The following is a 20,311-nucleotide window of genomic DNA, read 5'->3' on the forward strand; positions in this document are numbered from 1 at the left end:
CTGGAAGGTGAGCCCGCCCCGGAAGTCCCCCCGCAGCGCTGGCTGCAGCAATGCCCCCCACCGATGGGGCAGAAAAGAGAGGTCCCTCATTACCGCTGAAGACGCCCGGCCCGGAGCTGCGAACCTGCCCCCGCGGCCCCCACTGGGCAGCAGTTCCAGAGGCCCTTTATCGAGGGCTGTGACCTGACCGGCCGCCCTCCCTAGGAACAGATCATAAGCACTGTGAGCCCGGCAAGGGGGCTTAGGCTGGCCTGGGGCCTCTGCGGGGTGGGAGGCAGGAGTGCGGAAGGCAGGGGAGGCTAGGGATTAGAGCCCCATCTTCAGGGCAGGTAGGCGGGGGTTGACCCGGGGAAGCGGTACCCGTGCGGGAGGTCGTGTGCTCGCTGCTCACTGACCTGCTCTCTCTCCTTTTTTCTCTGTGCCCTCCTGGCTACGAGGCAGCTCCAGGTATGGTGACCCCTCTCCTCCTGCGCCTCTCTGTTCTCAACAGGGCGTGCCCCCTTCCCCGGGGCCCCCATGGGGTGCAGGGGGAGGGACGGGAGGTCCTTCTCATGTGATCTCTAAGGAGCAGGCTGCGGCGGGAGCCCCCCGGGAGCACAGACCGCATCTGCTCCTACCAGAAAACACGGCCAGGGATCTCCCCCAGGAGATGGAGGTTGTGAAGTCTGGGAAGGGAAAGGCTTTATTTGTAGCTCAGGCTCCTCTGTGGTAGCCGGGAGCGCCATGTTCTGCCGCTTCCCAAAAAAGGCATCATTGCTCTGGTCTCTGTGGCGGAGGGAAGTCGGAGGTGGCTGGACGAAGATGATGAGAAGGGACAGACGCCACCCCGGGATCGGGGGAGCAGGTGGCAGAGGCGTGGGGGAGGGGGTTGACGGGCCCTCACCCCCATCTTGGGAGCAGCAGTGGGATCGGGGTGAGCACTCGGGTGGATTTTGTGCCAGGAAGGCCCGTCTTATCCCAGGTGCCCAGAAAGCAGGCCTTGAGGCTCCGGCCTGAGTGCTCTTTTATGAGCGTGTGTAGCCCAGGGAGCAGGGGTGGGGGGCAGGGGGGCGGGACAGGAGCCGTGGGCAGACCCACCCTCGCCGCTGGAGGAAACAGGCCAGATATCAGAAGAGCCGTTGGGAGGGGTGCGTGCAAGGGGGCCCCTGCCTTTTCTGATGGCAGGTTGGGACCCATGGATCAATCGTGAAATTAGCTCAGAGCTCTGGGGTCTCTCCACTGAGCTTTCCTGAGGAATAATTGACAAGGGAAAATTGTGTGTTCTTAAGATGTACAACACGGTGGCCCGATAGACGTACGCGTTGGGAACGGAAGGCCACCATCAAGCTAATTAACACGGCAGCACCTCGCATAGTCACTCTGTGTGTGCGTGTGCGCATGTGTGTGCGTGTGCACGTGGGGAGAGCACTTAAGATCGGTTCTCTCAGCACCTGGCAAGTACACCCTACAGCATCCCCGAACTCGCTCGTCCGATGACTGAAAGCTGGTTCCTGTGACCGGCCCGTCCCCACTTTCGCACCCCCAGCCCCTCCCCCCAGCAGCCCCCACTCTACACTCTGTTTCTATGAACTCCGCTCTTTTAGATTCCACTTATTAGGGAGATCACGCCGTATTTGTCTTTTTCTAACTTAAGAGAGTCTTGCTTAGCCTTTTAAAATGAAATAGAGGAGCACCTGGGTGGCTCCGTCGGTTAAGCCTCCGGCTTCTGCTCAGGTCATGATCTCACGGTTCGTGAGTTCGAGCCCCGCATCAGGCTCTGTGCTGACAGCTCGGGGCCTGGAGCCTGTCTTCCTATTCTGTGTCTCCCTCTTTCTCTCTGACCCTCCCCTGCTCATACTGTCTCTCTCTTTCTCTCAAAAATAAATAATAAAACATTTTAAAAAATAAATAAAATAAAATAAAATAAAATTACAAAATGAAATAGAAAATGTCAGAGTACAGGGGCACCTGGGTGGCTCAGTCGGTTAAGTGTCTGACTGCGGCTCAAGTCATGATCTCACGCTTAGTGGGTTCGAGCCCCGCATCGGGCTCTGTGCTGACAGCTCAGAGCCTGGAGCCTGCTTCGGATTCTGTGTCTCCCTCTCTCTCTGCCCCTCTCCTGCTCACACTTTCTCTCTCTCTCTCTCAAAAATAAATGTTTAAAAAAATTTTTTTAAATAAAGTTTACACGCATGTGTGCACACACACCTACACGACACATTCACAACACACACGTGCATATACAGGTGCACACACACACCCCCACACACGTGTGCGTATGGGCGAAAAAAGGTTGCTAACCCAGTATGTGCTTTAAGGAAAATGTAACCGTGCTTTGAGCGCACACAAGATCAGAAAAGGTACACAAGACACCGCCTGTAACAGTGGCCTCCGCCACAGGATGCGGAAGTTGATGGGCGGGCAGAGCCGTTCTCTCCACACTCTGCGTTCATGGTTTGCGTTTCCTCTGGGAAATATCCTTTTATAGTTGGTGTGATTTCTGATATATTTGGCTTCCAATCTGCCGTTTCACTCGTTGATGCCTGTTTCTTTTCCCTTCCTGTTCCACGTTCTTTCCCGTCTCATTTCTCATCTTCTTTCACACCGACCTGTGTGTTTGAAACGCACCCCTTCTGAGCGGACTCATACTCTCAGTCTTCTCGTGCCTGCTCCAAAGATGGCAGCTGTATCCTTGACTTCTCACAGTCCAGGCTAAGTCAATACCTTCACCTTTTATTAGATAATAAAAGAACCTTCACATGTTTAATTGCGTCCCCCCGACTTATGTGCTCTTATTTTAATTTCCTGAAATTGCCTTTGTTTCACCCTTATTCCCAGAGGGTATGTTTGCTGTGTACAGAATTCTAGGTTGGTGGCTAGTTTCTTTCAGCATTCTGGAAATACTGTCTGGTGGCCTCGGTCATTTCTGTGAGCCTTGCTGTTCCTTGGACGGTAATCTGTCAGGGGCGCCCGGGTGGCTCCGTCGGTTGAGCGTCCAACTTCGGCTCAGGTCATGATTTCGCGGCTCTTGAGCTCAGGCCCCGCATCGGGTTCTGTGCTGACAGCTCAGAGCCTGCTTTGGATTCTCCATCTCTCCCTGCCCCTCTTCTGCTCACGCTATCTGTCTCTTTCCCAAAAATAAACATTAAAACAAATAAAGGTGAACTGTTGTTTCTCTCTGCCTGCTTTTAAGCCCTCTGTGTGTTTGGTTTTCAGTAGACTCACTACGTGAGCCTCTGTGTGGCTTTCTCTCGATTTATTCTACATGGGGTTTGAAGAGCTTCTGAATTGTGATTTGATCTGTCATTGGTCTTAGAAGATTTTTAGTTCGTTACCCTCTAAGTACTGCTTCTGCCCCACTCCTCTCCTTTGCTTCCGGATCTCTATCTCCACATGCGTTAGACTCCAGCATTTCCTCTTTATCTCTCTTTTTTTTTTCTCTTTATCTCTTAAAGGCTTTTCCATAATCTCCCCCTCTGTTCTGTGCTTCATTCTGTATTTTTTTGTTGTTGTTCTTTCACGAAACGAATTCTCGCTTCAGCTGGGTCCAGTCTGCTGTGAAATCCATCCATCCAGTTCTTTTTTTTTTAAATGTTTTATTTATTTTTGAGAGAGAGAGAAAGACAGTGTGAGCGGGGGAGGGGCAGAGAGAGAGGGAGACACAGAATCAGAAGCAGGTTCCAGGCTCTGAGCTGTCAGCACAGAGCCTGATGTGGGGCTCGATCCCACGAACCATGAGATCATGACCTGAGCCGAAGTCTGATGCTTAACCGACTGAGCCCCCCAGGCGCCCCATTCTTCCGGTTCTTAATTTCAGCTGCCATATTTCTCACTTCTAACACGTCCATTTGGTTTCAGTCTTCATCTTCTGTTTCTTTGACTACGTTCAGCAGATTTATCTTGAAGTCTGTATCCGGTAACTCCAGCTTCTAGGTCTCCTGTGGGTCTGTTTTTATTGTCTGTTTCTCCTGGATTTTGATCATACTGTCATGTACCTGATTTTTCTAAAAATCAAGGTGTTTAAAATTTTTTCTCTAAAAATCTGTTTTTGGGGGACCTGGGTGGCTCAGTCAGTTAAGTGTGCAACTTGAGCTCAGGTCACGATCTCACGGTCCGTGAGTTGGAACCCCACATCGGGCTCTGTGCTGACGGCTCAGCGCCTGGAGCCTGCTTCGGATTCTGTGTCTCCCTCTCTCTGCCCCTCCCCTGCTTGCACTCTGTCTCTCTCTTTCTCAAAAATAAGTACACATTAAACATTTTTAAAAATCTATCTTTAACAGGCTTTACTGAGGACTAATTGACATGCAGTACATGAAACATGTTTCAAATGGATAATTTCTACATACATGTATATACGTGTGAAACCATTGCCAGAATCAGGGCAGCACATCCGCCACCAGGTTCCCTTCCGCCTGCCTGTCCCCTCCTCCCTGCCAGACGGCCTGTGATTGGCTTCCCTTCAACACAGGCTAGTCTTTGTTTTCTATAATTTTATATGAAAAGACTCCTATGGCATATACTCACTTCTTGGTCTGGGTTTTCCCACTGAGTACAATTATTTCAAGATCCATGTATGGATCGTTGATTCCTCTTTATGGCTGAATAGTATTCCACGGCATCCAAGTACCCAACACATATTTTGCGTCTGTTCACCTGTGAGTGGACATTGGGGTTGTTTTCAGTATTTGGCCGTTACAGATAGAGCTGTTACGAACATCCACGTACAAACATCTGCAAGGACATACGCTTTTTTTTTCACGCATGCAAAAGCAAAGGGCTTTATTACGAGTTTAGGCTGGCGGAGCCTAAACTCGGGCTCACAGACTTTACCGGCACAGTGGATCTGTGCTGAGATCCCCGAACAAAGGCGGGGCAGAGCTTTTATGGGTTTGGGAAGGGGCAGTTACAGGAAATGGGGACACAGGTGTATTGACAGCAGGTTTAACCATTCATTGATACTTTTGGTGGGAGCCAATCACAACACCTAGAGTATTGACCAATCACAGAGTGGGCCCAGGACCCTCACGCAGGGCGTGACTCGTCTTAGCCTCCATCTTTAGGCCCGCCCTTAGAAATAGTAAAGGTGTTAGCTGGTCTTTCCTGACTGGGCGTTACAAGGGCTGTCTGAGAAGCTGACACAGGCCTCCAAGGTCAGAGTCAGTCTGGGACATACACTTTCATTTCCCTTGGGTAAATCCCTAGGCGTGAATTGGCTGGATCATAGGGTAGAACCACGTTTAACACTTTCAGAGAAGTGATCGTGGTATTTCACGGCTCTGTCAGCAACGTGCGAGCGTTCTGGGTCCCCTACAAATCCGTCACCACTTAGTGGCCCGTCTTTTCCTTTTGAGCCATTCTGACGGGCACCGGTGTCACGCGGCTGCCGCTTCGAGTTCCCTACGCTGGGTGACGGCGGCCATGTTTTTGTGGCCACATGTGTCCTCCTGTATCTTTTTTTGGGTAAAGTGGCTTTTCAGAAAGTTTGCCCACTTAAAGAATTGGGTTGTTTGCTTTATTATTGAGTTGTGAAAGTTCTTCACACACTCTGAATATCAGTCTTTTGTCAAATATATGCTTGGCAAATATTTTCTGTCTGAGGTCTGACTTCCTCTTCAGAGAGCAAAGTTCTTTATTTTAATGGAGTCCAGCGTTTTATGGATTATGCTTCTGGGGTCGCAGCTAAGAGCTCTTTGCCTAACCCAAGGTCACAGAGCGTTTTCTCCTGTGTCTTATAGCTTTAGGTTTTACACTGAAGTCTATGATCCATTGTGAATTCACTTTTATGTGTGACGTGAAGTACGGATTCGAGTTCTAATTCTTTCTCTCTTTCTGCGTGTGGATACGCAGTGTTCCGTGACCAGGGTCTGAAAGCACGGTCCTTCCCCCATCGAAACGCCTTTGCGCCTTTGTCAGGAATCAATTGCCCGTGCACGTGTGGGTCTATTTCTGGACTCTCTGTTCTAGTCTGTCGATCTGTCTTGAGGCCAATACACACGGGTTTGATCGCTGTAGTTTTACAGTAAGCTTGATAGCAGGTGACGCAGTCTGCCCACTTTCTTCTTTTGAGAAGCTGTTTCTTCTAAGCCTGGTTTTCACTGGGATTTCGTTGGTGGTGGTGGTCCTCCTCCTCCTCCTCCTCCTCCTCCTGCTCCTCCCCTGCCTCCTCCTTCTCAAGCTGTCCCCCAGCGCAACAAGGTGAGCAGAAGCTCCGCGCAGCCTCCCGGATGCCGACTCTGGAGTCTGCAGGAGCCCAGCACCGACCTCAACAACCTCCTGCCCCTCCTCCCAGATCTCGGCCTTGTCCTTCTTCATGCTTCTGTTAGATTGTCACCACCTTGGCAGACATGTTCGTATTTCCACATCTTCCCTGGGTGTCCTCAGAGGCAGGGCTGAACTGCTTTCCCCGCCACACCGTCACCGGAGAGGAAGGCTTCCGTGTGCAGGTGGAGTTTAAAATGTGAACTGTTCATTATCTTGATGTCCGCTGATAACACGCTTCGAAAGCCGCGGTTTACCAGACTAACCCTGGGCTGAAGCTCCCCGCCGTCTGACCCCATGGCTAGCCAGCGGGCCAGACAGAGCCTGGCTTCTGTCTTCTGACCTGTGGGCCTGCCGAGGGCCTGCCCAGCCTTCTCGGTGACCATGAAGTCCTTCCTCTCCCCTGTGAGTCTGCAAAGCCCCCAAGAAGTGGAGCCCAGGGGCCGGTCCCTTGCTTACCCCCGAGGAGATCCCAGGCTGCCCAGATCTCCTGGCTCAGGGCCCTGGCCACGGGGTCCACGGGGTCACCTACTCCTCTAAGCCCTGTCCCCCTCCCCTCGAGCTGGGCCTGTTTCCAGTTTGAAAGCAGAGCCTGGATGTGGGACTCGTGTCTGGAGGGGCTGAGCCTTTGCTAGTTTGGGGGGTTTTCACACCCAGGTGTCCTCCTGGGGACCAGGGCCCTGTCTTCTCTCCCCTGTGTGCTTGGCGCTGAGCTCAGACCACATAGCAAGTGGTCCATAAAATGTGCCACGCGGACGGGCGGAGGATGGAGGGAGACAGAGGAGGTATGAGTGGGTAGATGGAGGGGTGGAGGCGCACGTGGGTGGGAAGATGGAGGGACGGATGAGCTGATCGTGGCCCCACAGGTGTTCCTGGAGGTCATCAGGGCCTCAGGGGCACGAGCACCTTCATTTGGACGCATTTCCATGGCTAAAGTCTCTCCCGCCTAGCGCCTCCCCTGCAGCTCACAGATGCGGACGAGGAGGACCAGAGAGGGGAGGGGCCTGGCCCGGGGTCACACAGCCAGTTCGTGGCGCCACATTTTCTGACTTCCAGACCGGGGGAGTTTCTGTGGACGGCTCTGCCTTCCACAGTTTGGGGGCGAGGCTCCCACATTCACCCTCCTCTTCCAGGGGAAGGAGAAGTTCCTGGGCATCCTGAGCAAGTACATGGAGATCCACGGCACTGTGTACTACGAGAGCCAGCGGCCCCCCGAGGTCCCGGCCTTTGTGAAGAACCACGGCCTCCTGCCGCAGCCCGAGTTCCAGCAGCTGCTGCGCAAGGCCAAGGTGAGCCCCGCCCCCCGTCCCAGGCGCCCCCTCCGTGCCGCTGTTGCCCAGGGGACTCTGGGGCCGGGCCTTGCTTTCAGAACCACTGAAGGCATGGGAGGCCAGGCTGAGGGCATGTTCTGGCTGGAGTCCCACAGACTGACTGCTTCTGTGCCGTATTCCTGAAGCAGCAGCTGCCACAGCAGGTGTGGACTCTGCTGCTGGGCCCTGAGGGGTTGGGGTCAGCTGAGGCTGGAGGGCCTCTGGGTAGCGTTCAGGTCTTCTCCTGATTTACCCATACCTCTTCCTTCAGGCTTATGAATGTGTGTGTCTGTGGATTGTGGCAGGGGGAGAAGTTGTGTGCAGTCAGCAACCTGAACAACCGTACACAGCAGCCCTGGATTCAGAATCATTTATTGATTGCCTTCCAGGGGGCCAGCCTTGTGAGCGCTGAGCGCTCCTGGCACAAGTTAGGTGCTGAATGGATATTTTTAGGATGAGTCAGTAATGATTTTTTTTAAATTTTTTAAAATGTTTTATTTATTTTTGATACGGAGAGAGACAGAGCATGAGAGGGGGAGGGGCAGAGAGAGAAGGAGACACAGAATCTGAAGCAGGCTCCAGGCTCTGGGCTAGCTGTCAGCACAGAGCCCGACGCGGGGCTTGAACCCACGAACGTGAGATCTGACCTGAGCCGAAGTCGGAGGCTTAACTGACTGAGCCACCCAGGCGCCCCAGGATGAGTCAGTAATGGTTCTTTAAGTTCAGCTGTAGGTGTGGGTCTGAAACCCCCTGAGTTTGAGACCCTCACTCTTGTCTCTTCCCCTCCAGAATCCTAGCCCGCTGGAGCAGGAACAGGCCATTGATATTACCGCATCAGAAGCCCCTCTCCGCAAATGGGGACGCTGAGGCCTAGGGAGGGGGGAGTGTGTGCCCTGGCATATGCCGCCTCCTGCGGATGTCTGGCGCTGGGGCCCCGGGCTGCGGTGCCCAGGCTTCCCTGACCAGTGTGCCGCCTGGCTTCCCCAGCTCTTCATAGGGTTCGGCTTCCCCTACGAGGGCCCCGCCCCGCTGGAGGCCGTCGCCAACGGCTGCGTCTTCCTGCAGGCCCGCTTCAGCCCCCCCCACAGCTCCCTCAACCATGAGTTCTTCCGGGGCAAGCCTACCTCCAGGGAGGTGAGTGGGGGGCTCTGAGATGGGTCCCCACATCTCCCGGAGGAGGGGGACAGGCCTGGGGTGGAAGGACGCACGGGACAGACGGCAGCGGGGAGGGGGGCCCTTCGCCCAGCCCGGCCAGGCAGGCCCGGGGGGAAGATGCTGCTCTCTGTGCCCGCCAGCTCTTCTCCCAGCACCCCTACGCAGAGAACTTCATTGGCAAACCCCACGTGTGGACCGTCGACTACAACAGCTCGGAGGAGTTCGAAGCGGCCATCAAGGCCATCATGAAAACCCAGGTGAGGTTCAGACCCAACCAGGGCCGCCCTCCGCCACCACCACGGGTCCCAGCCATCATTAGACAAAGATGCCCCTCTTGGTGAGTTCAGACTTAGAAACTGGATGCGCGGTGGCGCGGTCCCCACTTACCAACTCGAGTTGGCGGGAAAAATGCCTTTGTGCTGTCAGCAACCTGGACAACCTTCCATGGCGGCCCTGGATCCAGAATCATTTATTAAGCGCCCTCAGAGGCAGCCCTGCGAGCACCGCCGGCACACGGCTGTGGGAGTAGTGCCGGAGGGCCTCTGAACACTGCTGGTGGTGTGGGTCTGTGGCCTTTTGACAGCACATCTCAGACTGCAAATGTGCATACAGGTCATCTGGGGATCTTGTTAAAAGGCAGGTGTGGATTCAGCAGGTCTGGGGTGGGGCTGAAATAGTGCATTTCTTTTTTTTTTTTTAATTTTTTTTAATGTTTTATTTATTTTTGATACTGAGAGAGACAGAGCATGAGAGGGGGAGGGGCAGAGAGAGAAGGAGACACAGAACTGGAAGCAGGCTCCAGGCTCTGAGCTGGCTGTCAGCACAGAGCCCGACGCGGGGCTCGAACCCACAAACGTGAGATCTGACCTGAGCCGAAGTCGGAGGCTTAACCGACTGAGCCACCCAGGTGCCCCTGAAATAGTGCATTTCTAATGAGGTCTTGTGTGGTGCCAGGCCCAGGGCCACCCTTTCGGGTAGCAAGGGGAAGAACTTTCTGGGTTTCCTTCAGCGGGTGTGCGAGCATTGGCATGTGTAGGTGCATGCGTGCATGCGCGTGCACACGTGCGTGTGCATACGCACGTGCGTGTGCATGCACACGTGCGTGTGCGTACACACGCGTGTGTGTGGCAGCTCCTGTGCTCTTCTGGGCCCCTCATTTTGGAAGGGGGCCCGACCAGGCAAATGGCACTCTGCTCGCCCTGATCTTTCTGGACCCGTCCCCCTCCTTGCCCAGCACCCTGTGAATTGAAAGCACCCTCCCAGGGGGCTGCTCGGGAAGAACTTCCGGGTCGGGGGCAAACCTGGAAACCTGGACAGCTTCGTCCTGGGGAGGCCCCCCCAAGCGAGTGACCGGATACGCAGATTCCTTCTGCGAGGACAGTCGTGCCCCAGGAACTGTGCCCCAGGGGGACCTACGGGCTTAGCTTTGGACCCAGAGTCCCGCCTGGTTGTTCTGACTCTGAGGCAGGCTGTATTTTTTTTTTAAGTTTATTTATTGTTTTTTTGAGAGAGAGCACGCGCACGTGAGCAGGGGAGGGGCAGAGAGAGAGGGAGAGGGAATCCCACGCAGGCTCCATGCTGTCCACGCAGAGCCTGAGGCGGGGCTCGATCTCATGAACTGTGAGATTGTGACCTGAGAAACCAAGAGTTGGACGCTCACCTGACTGAGCCACCCAGACGCCCGTGGCTTGCACTTTTTAATAGCCCCGCGTTCAGTGTCAGTCACTCCCACGCGGAACCCCCAGCCTCTGTCCCCTCAGCAGAGGCCCCGGAAGATCCTGCCTACCTCGCCTGCTCCATTTTCCCACTGACCTCGCCCTTGTCCTTCCCTCCTTCTGTCCGGGGCGAGTGTCCAGAAGAACACAGCTGGGTCCCAGCCTCGGCCCGTCTGTAGTTGTAACGGGCGTGGGCGGGTCGGCCTGCAAGGAGGCCGTGGAACCTTCCTGAACAGCGAGGGGGACGCCCTCCACTCCGTTCTTCCCCATCAGCTCGAGCCAGTCTCCACCGCGAGTCCCTCCAACTCCCGTCTTCGATCGGGTTCCGCCGGGAGGTCCCGAGACAAGCCGGTTATTTGGAAAGCGGTCCCGGGAAGGAGGGTCCTGGAGGGACAGAATGAGGTGGTGGGTGATAGAGCAGGTCACCCCAGCTGGCCCCTGGCGCCCTGCGCTGGCGGAGAGACCTATGGGTACCTGACATCCAGAGCGTCCTCCATCGCTGGCCCGGGGCTGCACCTGGGGACCCTCGCGGGGCTGAGCGAGCCAGAGACGGTCAGGCGAGGGGCTCCCCAGGCGGCCTCAGTGCAGAAGACAGTGCTGCCGGACACTGGCCGCCCCAAGCGGTGACAGCACCCTGCATCCCAGGTGGGCGGTGCCTGGGAAGGCCCCCAACAAGGCAGATGGCTCCCCTGGAGGGGACCCCACCCCACATCCTCCCCTTGAAAGGCAGTCCTCCGAGTTTTCTAACCCAGGGGACAGGGCTGGGGGTGGAAGGTTCCAGCAAGCCCACGCCCAGGCCTCAGGTCCGGCCCAGCCTGCGGGAGACATTGCTAAGCTCAGTGAGCACCCGGAGCTGACCGAGCGGGTTCCTGCAGCCTTTCCGCCCCGGACACATGAGAAATGGGTAACAGAGGCTGCCCTGGGGAAGGGCCCGGGAGTCCAGGTGCGCAGAAACCTTACTTTTCATGGTCTTTCCTTTTGATTGTTTTTTACACGAACATCTGTTTGATTCTGCTAACGACTTAATTTAAAAGATTACCATAGCGGGACTTTCCCGGACTCTCCACTCCCTGGGCCGTGGGACCTCGCCCGGTAATTGCAGATCCCAATAAAGGCCTTCTTGGCTCCAAAAAAAAAAAAAAAAAAAAAAAGATTACAATAACAAAAGGATCCAGGAACCCAGGTTTTGCACATCTGCCAAGCTGAGGCTGACAGGTGGGCCCAAACCTGCCCGCCTGCTGCCCTCAGCCCCTTTCAGGGTCCCTCCATCCCCGCTGGACCCCAGCCAGTTCCCCCCTTCCCCAAGGATCACCCGGGAGGGGTTTCAAATGCCGGTTCCTGGGCCTGGCCTCTGATACTAAAGGACCAGATGTGGCCCTGGCCTCTGCATTTTATTATTATTTTTTAAAATTTTTAATCTTTTTAAAATTTTATTTTTGAGAGACAGAGCATGAGTAGGGAACAGGCAGAGAGAGAGAGGGAGACGCCGAATTGGAAGCAGACTCCAGGCTCCGAGCTGTCAGCACAGAGCCCGACACGAGGCTCGAACTCACGAACCGTGAGATCATGCGCTGAGCCGAAGTCGGACGCTCAACCGACGGAGCCCCCCAGGCGCCCCCCGCATTTGCATTTTAAACAAGCACCTGGGTGTCTGTCCTCATGCAGTTTTGGGAAACTGATTCAGGGACAGAGGGCAGGAGCCCGGAGAACAGCCGAGGGCCACCGGCAGGCACAGCTTGTTCTGCCAGGACCTTCCGCGGGGAGAGGGAGGAAGAAAGATGGGGAAGGGGGAGGAGGTGAGAGACCCGCGGGCCCCCCACTCAAGGGTCGGCGCCCCTCACTTCCCTGCTCAGGGGAGGCCGTTCCTAGTGAGAGGGGACGCAGGGCGGCACCTGCCTGCGCCTCCCTCCCTCCCTCCTGCTCGCTCTCATTTCTCCCGCCAGCCTGCCGAGACGGATTACTGTGAGCACCTGTAATTAGGCCTAATGGGGTAATTTCCAGGCAGGCTGGCTCCTGGCGGAGATTCGTGGCCGGTGGGACGTGGCCAGCTGATGGGAATTATGCATGACGTGGGCCTCAGGCGCGGCGGGGGCCTCAGTGAGGGGGTGCTGTCGGGGAGCAGGCCGAGAGGCATTGGGAGGGGCACGCTCTCCTTTGGGGGGGTATCTCTAACAGGGGCTTGAGGTCTTGCACCCTGGACATGTCCAGCCAGAGCTGTCGTGGTGGCGGAGAGCAGGTCGGGCCCGGCCACGCACAGTGGGGCTGCACAGGTGGCTGGCGTAGGACCGGGATCCTCTGGGGCCTGGGAACCCTGGATTAAGAGAGGATTATGGAGGGGTTAGGAATAGTGCTCACCGTGCGGCAGAAGGGAGACCCGGGGACAAGGCCAGATGGGTGGGCTCCTGTCCCAGGAATCTTCTGGTGGCCTGAGCTCATTTCAGGGGGAGTGCTGCTGTCTCCCTGGGCCCCCCTCGGGCTGAGTGTCGGGGAGGACCCCAGGCAGAGGGCCCCGGACGGGCCTCCAGCCCTGGGAGGTGGGGTCTGCGGGGAGCTGGCTTCTGATGCTGCCCATCTGTGACGGGGACACGGAGGCCGCTCCCCTCGGGCAGAACCATCGGGTCACAGCCCCTGGAGCTGCGGCCGGGAAAGGGCAGAAGTCAGAATTGGGCTGGGCCAGGTGCGGGGCTCACGCCCGCCCCCTCCCCACCTACACGCATAGCACTCTGTGACTTACACGCAGACACGTCCCTACACACAGCACTGTGCATTCCATATACACACTCATGCACACGCCCGTGCATATCCATACACTCAGATACACATGCATACACACAGTATACATCTGCACACATGTACACACAACATAGACACACGTGTGCACACGCACTGGGGAGAAGGGAGGTCGGAGGCCCAAACAGATGGTTCTCTGAGTCCAAAGCAGCTGCGTGCTGGGCGGGGTAGACAGAGGGCTTGGTCAGGGAAGATGACTGGTGAGGAGGGGGTGCCCGCTCGCAGGAGGCGGACACCCCCCTTTATCACTGCCTCTCCCTGTTCCCCTGCTCCTGGGGCCCAGCTACTCGACTCTTCTGCTCATCCTGGGTGCGAGCTGCTCAGTAACCCTTAGGTACTCAGACAGATGGTCTGTGGCCTCCATCCGGGGCCCGTGCCTTCCGTAGCTCCCAGGCGCCTGGCCTGGGCAGGAAGCCCTACAAATTCAGCTCATCCCACCTGACCTGATGCCCCTGTGTTCCTTTTCATTCCACTCTACCTTCTGGGCAGAATACAGACAGAGCTGGAGATGCTATTTGCTAAGCCTCTACTGTATACCGGGCACTGTGCCAGGCAGGTCCCAGCTCTCAAGGGGGGCTGTAACCCGAGGGACACAAGGGATAAATCAGAACCGATGACACAGGTGCCAGTCCCCCCCCCCCAGTGGAACTCTAGGGTGCCACAAAAGAAAGTGGTCCTGTAACAGGAATGGGGCTGGGGCTCAAGGACGGCTTCCTGGAGGAGGTGTCACCTAAGAGGGGAGAGTAAGTCCATCTGGGCTGGCTGTGGGAAGGGCAGGCCTCACAGCCGGGGAGGGGATGGAGGCTGAGCTTTAGGGCAAAGGGAGGGCAGCTGGGAAGGGGGCAGGAGGGGGTGTGATGACCCCCAGGGCCACGGGCAGGTGTGCCCGCAATCCAGGTAGAGGGGGTGGAGCCTCTGGGGCACACCAGACTTCCACTCCAGTGCCGGGCACGGCTGGGCCGGCAGCAGCCAGGTCGGGGGCGGGGGGAGGGCTCCCCCTGCCCCACGTGTCCGCCCGTCTCTCCCACAGGTAGAGCCCTACCTGCCCTACGAGTACAGCTGTGAAGGGATGCTGGAGCGAATCCACGCCTACATCCAGCACCAAGTAGGTGGGCCCTCCGCCCCAGGGTGGGTCGTCCCCAGGCCCCATCAGACCCAAGGAGGGGGCCCAGCCAGTTCCGTGTGTGAGGACGCTGCGGTCTCCGCCCAGGGCTCTGAGTCCTTTAAGCACCTGCTCCTTCGCCCTTCCCTGTGCCTTCCCTGGCCCAAGTGGCTGGCCAGGAGGCGGGGCCTGGGGGTGGGCCCGGGCGGTGGCCCTGGGTCTCCAGCTCTAGAGCCCAGCCCCAGACCACAACTTGGAAACACAGAGGCTGTTATTTTTATTTAATAAATACGTTGTTGACAAGTCTGGTAGCTGATGAGTGACTGGCAAGTATGGAAGACCCCCGCTCCCCGTCCCACCCCCAAGGATGAGCAGGTGAGACCCAGCTGGGGATTAGGTCCTCTTCCCTGGGCACCCAGGGGCTCTGAGCCTCCCGCGGGGCCCTTCCAGGCTCCAGGGCGGATGGCTGGGAGTGGCGGGGCTCAGCTGGGCAACGGAACCACAGGTAGATTGCTTTATAACTACTTGGTTTTCAGCCAGATAACGTGTGGCCCCTGTCTGCACCTTGCTCCCAGACACTGAGGGCTGGAGAGTGGTTCTAGACCATTGCTTTGCACGCAGAAGCACCGGGGCCTCCAGCAGGGAGGGCTTGGAGCGGTCGGGCGAGCTGGAGCCTGGGACTCTCAGCCACAGCCACCCACTGGGACGTCATCAGGAAGCTTACGGAAAACATTGGCTGGCCCCGCGGGTGGTCCCTGGAACTGATCCCTGCCAGAGAGCCCCCACTCCCGGGCCAGCCCCAGACCCTGTCTACACCGCAGGGGGGGCACACGGGCCTCTGGGTAGAAACACTGAGTCTAGCCGAAGTGTGACCAGTCGTGAGATAGTGCTGGGTGGACGGGACTCCCATGGGCCTGAGTTCAAGCCCCGCCATCCAGCTGTGGGGCCCTGGGCAGGTTCCTGGACCTCCCTGGGCCTCCGACCCCCTACCCCCCAAGTGCTGAAATAGCTGGAGACAGAGTGGGACCTTTGGATGGGGTTGTCAGGAGGGGAAAATGACATAACGTGTGCAGTCGGCCTGGCATCCGGGAAGCTCCCAACGCGGCATCATTATTGTCACGGCAAGACCACGCCCCCGAGTGTCAGTGTCCCGTCTCCCCTTCTTTTCCTCTTACTTCTTTTTTTAATATTTATTTTTGAGATGAGCAGGGGAGGGGCAAAGAGCGAGAGAGGGAGACACAGAATCGGAAGCAGGTGCCAGGTTCTGAGCTGTCAGCACAGAGCCCGACGCGGGGCTCGAACCCACGAACCGTGAGATCATGACCTGAGCCAGAGTCAGATACTTAACTGACTGAGCCACCCAGGTGCCCCCCCGCTTTTTTAAAATGCTTATTTTTGAGAGACAGGGTGTGAGCAGGTGAGGGGCACAGAGCCCATCTCCCCTTCTAACGCTGCTTTCCTTCGGCAGGACTTCTGTGCAGCCCCAGACCCTGCCCCGCCGGGGGCCCGAGCCCCACAGAGTCCCTTCATCCTGGCCCCCAACGCCACCCACCTTGAGTGGGCCCAAAACGCCAGCTCGGCCCCCGGGGCCTGGCCCCCCGCACGCTCCCTCCGCGCCTGGCTGGCCACCGCTGGGAGGGCCTGCACCGACGCCTGCCTGGACCGTGGGCTGATCTGTGAGCCCTCCTTCTTCCCCTTCCTCAACAGCCAGGACGCCTTCCAGAAGTGAGTGCGCCTGCGCCGTGGCAGCCCAGCACCACCCGCCCGCCCATCCTCACGCCGTCACTGCTCTGCCCCCAGCCCTCCTGCGAGTCAGGAAGGACCCAGAAGGGACCTTCTTTCTGGACAGGGGTCGGGTCTTGGCTGCACAGGGCTCCCCCTCGTGGGTCAGCCCTCGGCCGCACCTGCCCAGCCACTCTCCTGCTCTCTCTCCTAGTGAGAGGGTTTGTCCCGGGGCCTTCTAGAAACATGGGCCGCCTGGGGATGGGCCGGGCCTGGGTGGGGAGCGGGCAGACCCCGCCGGGGCAGTGACCGCTGCCCGCCGTGCCCGTGCAGGCTGCAGGTGCCCTGTGACAGCACCGAGTCGGAGATGAACCACCTGTACCCGGCCTTCGCCCAGCCCGGCCGTGAGTGCTTCCTGCAGAAGGAGCCCCTGCTGTTCAGCTGCGCCGGCTCCAGCTCCAAGTACCACCGGCTCTGTCCCTGCCGAGACTTCCGCAAGGGCCAGGTGGCCCTGTGCCAGGACTGTCTGTGAGGGCGCCCGCCCTCCGGCCCTCCCTGCCGCAGGAGAAAGCACCAGCAGATTCCGAGCTCCAGCGACCCGCCCTCCCCTGGACGTCCCCCATCCCCAAGCTGGAGCTTCCTTCCTTGGCCAGGAAGTGGGCAGAGCAGACACCTGCACGGGGAGGGTGGGGGGCAACCTGCCCAGGTGCCAGGTGCCCACCCCAGGCAGGCTCCTTGTCCTCAGCGGGGGGCTCGAGACAGCGTGGTGGCCAAGCAGAGGGCCCTCCGGCAGGAGTAGGGGGTCAGGGCCCCTTGCTTTGTGCAGGGCCGATGCTGGACCAGACGGAGAGCGGGCCCTGGTCCTTTTTAGGCCCAGGATGGGGTCGTAGGATGGACGGGGAGGGATCAGGGGCCCTGCTTGCCGGTGACCCTCTGGAGGGTCCAGAGAGTGATGTGTCTTGTCCCTCTGCGGTTGGTTGTCTGGGGTGTGGACCAGAGGGACACGGGACTTGAGGAAGGCCAGGCTGGGGTGGGGGGGTCCCTGTTCATGCCTCCCGTAGGCCCCATCCCACCTGCCTCGAAGCCCCCCTTCTATACGTGGGGGCGCAGTGGGAGTGCGGGGCTGTCTGGACCCTGGGTTGACCTGCCTCCCTCTCCCGCTCGTTCCCACTCTCTCCATGTCGGCTTCTCCCCGAACTCATCTTGGCATGACGGTGACCCCAGGCCGTGGACTCGTTCCCAGAGCCTCAGTCCCAGCAGGCTCCGGGACGCTACCCCCTAGCATTGCTTGTAGGGGCGTCTGGTCCACTTCCTGGCCTCCCAGGCCCTCCAGCCCCCAGGCAGCCCCCCCCCTCCCCGCTCCCCCCAGTGCCGCGTGTCCCTGCCTCCAGCCTCCAACCGCCTCCGGACCCAAGCATCAACTCTGTGTGTGGCATGCCTGCCCCGGCCCCAGGACCCCCCGCCCCTCCTCCCCAGGCCCAGAGCCCTGCCTGAATCAACGGGTCAGGCTCCAGAGACACTGCCACCCACCCCCGTTTTGTAACCCCCCTACCCCCAGCCGGGCCCGCCCTTCCACCCTGCCGGGGAGGCAGCCCAGGGCCCCGGGCGCCCACGTGGGGCCGAGGCGGGGGGCTTCCCACACGAGACCCCCTCTAGGCCTGGGCAGCCTCAGTGGCCGCAGGACCTCAGTGGTCACCAAGGACCTGACCCGTCGGGGGGAAGCAATAGAGACACTCTTTTCTCTCTCTCTCTTTTTTAAAGATTTATTTCTTGAAATAATAAATATTTTATTGGGATGTGAGGTGCAGAGGAGGATGCTCTTTCTCATCTTTTCCTGGGATGCCCAGGGCATGGGGGGCGGGGCACGGGTATCCTGGGGCCCTGGGCCGCCGCTGCACATCCCGGCACAGGGTGCTCCTGGGTCAGGCTGCCCGAGGGGAGTCCCCGCGGGGGCCCCGCACTGTGACTCCAGGGACCCCCCCCCCAGTTCTGTTCACCCCAGGCTGTGGCCCCTGGGTAGTCAGAGAGCACAAACACATTTTGATTAAAGCCTGGGCCAGATCATGACAAATACTAGCTAATACTGGGCATTCGCGGTACTTTGACTCAGGGCATGATCTCGTGGCTCATGGGTTCGAGTCCCGCATCAGGCTCTGTGCTGCCAGTCGGAGCCTGGAGCCTGTTTCAGATTCTGTGTCTCCCTCTCTCTCTGACCCTTCCTCGCTCATGCTCTGTCTCTCTCTCTGAAAAATAAATAAATCAATATTTAAACATAAAAATAAAAAAACAGCAAGAGGGACGCTTGGACCCAGACACACAGGGGAAAGGCCTTGTGCAAACAGAGGCAGCACGAAGGAAGAAGCCAGGAAGCCCCCTCACTCCAGCCTCCCTCCGGCGCCCAGGCTGCCCACGCACCCATCTCAGACCTGGAGCCTCCAGAACAGAGAGGAGAAATTTGTGATGATTATTATTATTATTGTTTTTTCTTCTTTAAAGTTTTTTAAGTTTATGTATTTATTTTGAGAGAGTGTGGGAGCAGGGGAGGGGCAGAGAGAGAGAGGGGGAGACAGACTCCCACGCAGGCTCCGCACTGTCAGTGCAGACCTGGATGCGGGGCTCGAATTCACAAACCATGAGATCATGGCTTGAGCCGAAGTCGGACGCACAACCTAAGACTGAGCCCCCAGGTGCCCTGAATTTCTGTTGTTTGAAGCCACCCAGTCTGTGATCATTTTTCTTTTCACAGTGGCCACACCCGTACAGAACGGGTCATATTTCTGCTGCCTTTAAGGATGGATAATCACAGAAGAGGGAGGGCACCGCCAGCCGGGAGGCCCGAGCTGAGTGACTCCCGGGTCATGAGCCAAAGGGCCCCCGGCCGGACGGTTGGCCCCAGCACACAGCCCGGTCTGCCTTTTCTCTGAAGAGCGTGATGGTGGTTCTTCGGTGAAAGGTCCAAAGGAAAAGGAAGGCCAGTCCAGGGATGCTGGCCGGCTGTGGTCACACCACTGTCCCCTCCAGACACACGCAAACACCCAAAACAGGGGGCCCAGGGCGTCCGGGGGGCAACACCCAGGCACGCGGAGCAGGAGGGGGACGTGCCTGGAGCCTGGCTTCCCAGGTTGATTCTGGGACCGTAAGCCTCCAGCTGATTCAGCCTCAGATCACCTCCCTCCGACTCTGCTAAAAATAGCCGAGCCCCAGCTCCTGCACAGGTTTGGATTGGGCTCCAGGGACTGGCGACGCCGGAGAACAGCACCGCCGAGTCTTCCGCGTTGGGCGGGAAGCGAACAGAACAGAGGCCATTTGCTCTCCTGGTCAACTCCCAGCCCCCCGCGCTGGCCCTGGCCGCCCAGGCCTGCCCGTGTCCCTGCGGTCCCCAGGGCTGGCATGGGCTTGCGCATTTGGCTTTTAGAGTTTCAGGCTGGGGCAAAGCTGTGAGGGCTCCTTGGGAAAGCATGAGACACCCCTGGATGCTCAACACCCCTGCCCTAGATTCCCCGTGTCCCCGAGAAGCCCTCACCTGTGCCCACCCCGTTCTGGGGTCCTCAGAAGGTAGGAGTGGAGGGTGGGTAGAGCCTGTGAATTCCTAGGCTCGTCTAAAGCCGGATTTGGGTTTCATTTCCCATCTTGTTCCTGCTCCACATCATTCATTCATTCAACAAACATCCCCTCTCCCCCGTACAAGCATTAGCTGTGACACTTCATCGTGTGTCACCCAGAGCCTGTGTCTCGGGCACCAGTGTCCCGGACCCAGGGCCTGGGCCCGCTGGGTTCACTGGGCTTCCTGAATCTGAGGACGCTTCTTTTTTTTTTTTTTTATCAGTTCTGGGAACGCCTCAGCCTGCACCACCAGGCCGAACGGCCCCCCTGCCTCCCTGCTCTGGAGGGGCTGTCTGCGTCATCCTTTCATGAGGCCGCAGTCTGGGGGGGGTGGTCTGGGCTCTCTAACCCTCCCCCAAGGCCACACCCCTGTCCCCATGGGGGGAATCAACGTCCGGACCCCTGGTCCCTGGGCCTGCGATGCCTTGTGCCTGCACCGCCACACTCACACACTCACATGCTCACACGTTTACACGCTCACACGCCCACCATCTCTGGCTTCACTTGGGCCTGGGGGGGGGGTCCTCCTTCCTGCAAGCCCAGCTCTGCCTTCACCTGGAAACGCTGTTTGTGGGGAGTCTTTATTTCCATGGGGCACCTGACTGGCTCAGTTGGTAGAATGTGCGACTCTTGATCTCAGGGTTGTGAGTTCAAGCCCCACATTGGGTGTAGGGATT

The 20,311-nt window shown here is 58.0% G+C and overlaps 1 protein-coding gene across 1 annotated transcript in view; it reads left to right on the forward strand.

Annotated features, from left to right (window-relative positions):
• The window catches only part of MGAT5B (alpha-1,6-mannosylglycoprotein 6-beta-N-acetylglucosaminyltransferase B), a 68,378-nt gene extending 50,535 nt beyond the window's left edge, over positions 1-17,843 (forward strand). The window contains exons 11-16 of the mRNA XM_029927091.1: positions 7,294-7,526; positions 8,535-8,681; positions 8,843-8,959; positions 14,238-14,312; positions 15,778-16,034; positions 16,365-17,843. Of these exons, the coding sequence (XP_029782951.1) occupies positions 7,294-7,526; positions 8,535-8,681; positions 8,843-8,959; positions 14,238-14,312; positions 15,778-16,034; positions 16,365-16,563 (1,028 nt within the window). The 3' untranslated portion in view covers positions 16,564-17,843. The remainder of the gene's footprint in view (positions 1-7,293; positions 7,527-8,534; positions 8,682-8,842; positions 8,960-14,237; positions 14,313-15,777; positions 16,035-16,364) is intronic.
• The last annotated feature ends 2,468 nt before the right edge of the window (positions 17,844-20,311 follow it).

This window comes from Suricata suricatta, chromosome 17, assembly GCF_006229205.1.
Source record: "Suricata suricatta isolate VVHF042 chromosome 17, meerkat_22Aug2017_6uvM2_HiC, whole genome shotgun sequence".
NCBI classification, from domain to species: domain Eukaryota; kingdom Metazoa; phylum Chordata; class Mammalia; order Carnivora; family Herpestidae; genus Suricata; species Suricata suricatta.